Here is a 5,238-nt window from a genome sequence, read left to right on the forward strand (position 1 = left end):
GCAATTAGTCATGATAACAATTATTCACTATTGAATCATATGAATCTTATCCCCATCTCTTTTCACCAGACCCATCTAGACAAGATGAAAACTATTCAGTGGGGATTCTTTGTCCCCGATCCCACACTCTTAAACTAAACTTCCTGTTGAAACCTTGTAAGCCAGTCACTTTGTGCCTTTATCGCTCCCTCATTTTAGGTAGCCAGTGTCAAAGTTGCCTATTTTTATCTACCCTATTTGTTTTTAAACCCTGTCTCCCTCTCCATACTCCTTGTTCTGTCCTTTTCCCTATTAGTAAACAGTTCATGGCTGGCTGTGGCCATTTTGAGCTGCCTGCCTATAGCTTTAAATGCTGAGAGTATGTACTTGTGTACAGAAGAGATAGCAATGATACTTGATGTAAAGACTGCTTCCCTCTCTGTTGGTATTTTGAGTTACTACCTCCATGAGTATAGGTCAAGTTCATCAAATTGTAGCAATTTACCCTTGTTTCCTTTATTAAAACAAAATAAATAAAATGTTTTTGTTTGTAATCTTCCTGTAGTCGAGTTCTGATTATCAGGCCATCGAGGCTAGGTCAAAAAGGTACTGTCTACAAGTTTGGGTTTTCTTGTGCCTCTCCCCTCACTTCATATCAGCTGGATGCTTCACTCTCAGCTCTAACCGTCTGTGGCTATGTCCTTGTCCATGGGCTCAAGTATCTCCATGTCTCACCACATTTTGGAGCAACCAGCCCTTCCTCTTCTCTCTCTCATCTCCCAGTCAACGAGATTCAATGGGCTGTGGTTGAACTCAGCCCATTTCTTCATTGTTGCCTCTCTACCTCTTCTTCTTCTAGTAGACCAATGTGGTCGCTAGCAAGCTTACATGCCTGTTTGTGTGACCCCTTTGAGTTTCAGTCTTGGGAGTTTGTCCTGAAGGAACTTGATTACTTACCTTGATGGCTTCCTGGCGAACAGCTTGCTTATTCTTGTAGTAGCCAGTCATGCTGACATTTTTGTTTTGGGTTTTTCCAGGATGATCTTTCTTTGAAGATGTATCTTCTGTTGCTGTAGCTGTTCCAGGCTGGTCTGTTTCTCCTTGCTAGTGGGAATACCCCACCTCATAAGGTTGTGGATGGAACTCAGAATTCCACCTAAGGTCCAATACTCTGCAAAGGCTTTTACAAGAGGCCTAGTTCACTGGGCAAGTTGTAGAACCCATTTTAGGTATTCCAATCAGTTATATGTTGAAGACAGCCTTACAAGTTTTTGTAATCGTGTTTCCCAACATTCCTTTCTATACCACGCAATTGTCTATTTTACAATAGTAGGCAGGAGAAACCAATATTCATAAGACAGTCAAGCATTCTAGTATTATTTCCCCTCTTCAGACTATGCCTAGATCCTTGTATCACAGAGCCCTGTTCCAAGGTTGAGCATGCATCACTATTTACTGCTGTCCCACTTAGGACATGCAAACCTGTCTCACTGCTCCCCTATCTATCTTGTTCTTCCACCTCCTCCCACTTCTTGTATTGCCCTCCCCAACAGCTGAACTAAGGCTCCCATTGCAACCCCACTGTTGTGGTTATCCTATATTCCATTAACTCTTCCCTGCGTTTAAGACAGTCTATTTTATCGTGTAATCAACCTGACCTTCCCACCACCTGGATCTCTGTTCCTCTGTGTTTACCTTCTTTCACCTTGTAATTGTTTTGATCATAGACTGACCTCCCAGATTCTCTGTTCTTATAATTTTATTCTGATCTTGACTCTTCCATTTGTTGATTGAGTTCAGGGTGATGCTGCCACATAGGCTATTCTCTAGTTGTTGTCTGTTCTTGTTGGTTCCCAGTCCACAGAACTTCCTTTAGGATGTTTTTCATCGCAGGGCTGGCTTTGGCAAAATCCCTTAGCTTCTGTTTACCCTGTAATGTTTTGATTACACCATCGTATTTGATGGACAGCTTTACTTGGTAGAGGATTCTTGGGTGGCAGTTTTTTTTCTTTCAGAGTTTTATATATGTCTCCCCATTGTCTTATTGCTTGCATGGTTTCTATTGAGAGATCTGAGCTTAATCTGATTTGCTTGCCTTTGTATGTTACACTTCTCTTTTCCATAGCTGCTTTCAGGAATCTGTCCTTTTGATTTTGGAGAGCTTGATTATTATATGTCTTGGTGATTGTCTTTTAGGGTCTGTCATTCCTGGGGTTTGTTGAGCTTCTTGAATGCTTATCTTTTTGCTTTTCAAAATGTAGGGAAATGTTCTTCCATAAGCTCTTCAACTATCTCTGTGGACTTATGTGATTCTTCCTGTTCTAGAATGCTGATAATTCTTGTTATTCCTCCTCATGTTGTCCAACATGAATCTTAGACCTTCTTCAGATTTTTTAAATCCTTTTTTGTGTTTGCTCTTCTATCTTAGTAGTGTTGAGAGATTTATCTTCCGGCTCACTAGTTCTGACTTCTAACTCTTCAGTTATCCTCCTTTACCCATTCAGTGTATTGTCCATTTCTGATATTCTATTATTAATCGTAGGTTTTGAATTGTTTTCAATGCTGTATCTGTCTTATATGATTGTTCCTGTAGCACTTTTCCTGACTTCTTCCTTATTTATGTCAACTCCATTGTATAGTGTTTTGATACATTTTATAATCACTTTTTCTGAATTCCTTCTCAGGCATTTCCAAAGCCTGCTCATCTTCCAGTATGGAGTGCAGGTCTAATTCCAGCTTATTTGCCTCAGTCACTTTATCTCGTTTCTGGCCATGTGCTGATATGGTCATCTGTTTCTGTTTTTTGAGCATATTCAGGAGTTCTCTGTGACCTTAATGCTTTGATGGGTGTGTAGTTTGGTATTTTTTATTTTTTCTGATTGCCTTCAGGTAGATGAGATCAGGAGATGGGCTTCCCTTTTAATTCTTCTTCCTGAGAAATTTCAAGATGCCACTGTTGGTCGTTGTGACATAACTCAGGATTTAATTTTTGGCCTATTTCCTTCTTAGTCTGCCTGTCCCGCTCCACAATCCCCGTACAGGCCTTTTTCCTACTGATAAATAGTTCAGGGCTGGCTGTGACTATTTTGCGCTGCTGTTTGGTTTTAAGTAGAAATTATCACTTTAAATTTGGAGGAGATCTGTGCCCATGCATAGTAGAACCCTCGGGGGGGGTGGGCGGGGCTGGGGTGTCCACTCACTCAGGCACCCCCTCTAGTCACTGAATGGAGGTGCACAGACAGCAAGAGACCAATGAATAGATGCTTAAAAAAAATGATGTGTACACCTTTATCTCTGCGGTTAAGTTAGGCATCCGTGGCTGCATTGATCCTTCCTCCACTTGGTCTCGCCCAAGATGGCAGCTCTGGGAGCAGCTGAGCATCTTGAATTACAAAGCACTGGATTTCTTGCTTCTGCTACAAATTCCCCTAGCTGTAAATCTTCCAACAGTCGTAATATTCCTCTGTATATGGTTCAGAGTTCTGGCTCCATCCCCTGAGCCTGCTTGGGTCCGGTATTCTGTGCTGTTGCTGATGGAGCTCCTCACTGCACTTCCACCGTCTCCGCCATCTTGTTTGTTCTCTCTAGATCATTTTTAATGACAGCTTTATTGAACAAGAAACTGCAACATATCCAAGTGTGTCAGTGAATAAGCTTTAACATTTATGCACCTGTGAAACCATCATTTTCAATCAAAAGTAGAGAGTCCTTCAAAATATGCCTGTACTCCCCTGCAGTTTCTCCCTCCAATTCCCCTGCCCCAGCAATACAGGTGTGTGTTCTGTTACTATAAATTAGTTTGTATTTTCTATGTCTTATGTAAATATAACCTCTGGTTTTTAGTGCCGTTTTTAATGAATGGTAGTTTCTTGTGTAAGTGGACCATACTTCATTTAATCAATCCTGTATGCTAAACTTTTAGATTTTTGCCCCCCTCTGCTCCTTTATTAACCTTGCTTTTGATGTAGCAAAATATTTATACAAGGATAGACATCTAAGCCACTTGTCCTTAGAATAAAATTCTAAAGATGTATTGCTGAATCAACAGCAGTGTTGTTAAGTGCCATCAAGTGAAATCTGACTCACAACAACCCTATATAGGGTTACCAAGGAGTGGTTGATGGGTTTGAACCAGTAACCTTACAACTTAACAGTCCAGTGCTTATCCAAAGGCAATGCTACCTTTTGAAGGTATACATATATTAATATTGAGCAAACGGTCCTTAAAATTAGTTTATACTATCGCTAGCTATTCCTAGTAAATCCATTACTTATCCAATAAGCTTTGTCATTAAATATTTTTAATGTAATGGGACAAAATTGATATTGTTTTTCCCTCTACTAATGATATGTTCAGGAGATACTTAATAATTGAGGCTACAAATCTGACTTCATTACATTTTAGTGAGTAACTTTGCAGAAGTCTGTCTTATGCAAACTATTCAATGTTGTGTTTAATGTAAACTAATTCTGTTGATTTATCTAAATAATTGTCTTATTTTCTTTTTAAAGGTTTGTTATTGAACTTTGTGAACCAATTCAAGTAAAACAGCTTGATATTGCAAATTATGAATTATTTTCTTCTACTCCTAAAGACTTTCTGGTTTCCATCAGTGACAGGTAAATTCTAAATTTGATTTCTATAGGATTTATATTGTTAGGTGCCGTGAAGTCAGTTCTGACTCATAGTGGCCTTACATAGATAAGGGTGCAGCACTGCCTGATCTGCATCATCCTCACACTTGTTACTATGTGTGATCTCCTTTTTGTGCCTACTGTCTGTAATCTTGTTGAGGGGTCTGCTTCTATATTAGATATCTAGAATAAGAATTTTTAACATGGGTCACTCTTAGCTTTAGTAGCTTTATTTTTTCTTTAATGTAGTAGTTTATAATAGTAGTAATACTACCACTCTAGGGTTGAATCTTTTATTTTTATTAACTCATGTAATACAACAGCCATCCCTTATAAGATGAGGACACAGGCATGGAGAGTTTAGCTTGTCTGTGCCACATGGCTGGTAAGTGGAAGGGCCAAAATTCATATCTAGATCTATGTGACTTCAAAGTCCATTATTATTCTTATTTTTTTTAATTTAAGGTTTTTATTATGGATTGAGTGAAAGTTTACAGGGCACATCATCAGTTTCACATTCAACAATTCATATAACTTGTTTCAATACATTGATTATAATCCCCTCCCTATACCATCAGTTAAAAGTATTTCTCTTTATCCACTTTAGGTTTTTTTCTAAAAACA

The 5,238-nt window shown here is 38.9% G+C and overlaps 1 protein-coding gene across 3 annotated transcripts in view; it reads left to right on the top strand.

Annotated features, from left to right (window-relative positions):
* Positions 1–5,238, top strand: part of SUCO (SUN domain containing ossification factor) — a 142,753-nt gene that overhangs the window by 97,452 nt on the left and 40,063 nt on the right. For all 3 annotated transcript variants that reach the window (XM_006867051.1, XM_006867050.1, XM_006867049.1), the window contains one exon: positions 4,492–4,599. In XM_006867051.1, coding sequence (XP_006867113.1) covers positions 4,492–4,599 — 108 coding nt within the window. The remainder of the gene's footprint in view (positions 1–4,491; positions 4,600–5,238) is intronic.

The sequence above is a fragment of the Chrysochloris asiatica genome, unplaced genomic scaffold (genome assembly GCF_000296735.1).
Source record: "Chrysochloris asiatica unplaced genomic scaffold, ChrAsi1.0 scaffold00100, whole genome shotgun sequence".
Classification (NCBI taxonomy): Eukaryota; Metazoa; Chordata; class Mammalia; order Afrosoricida; family Chrysochloridae; genus Chrysochloris; species Chrysochloris asiatica.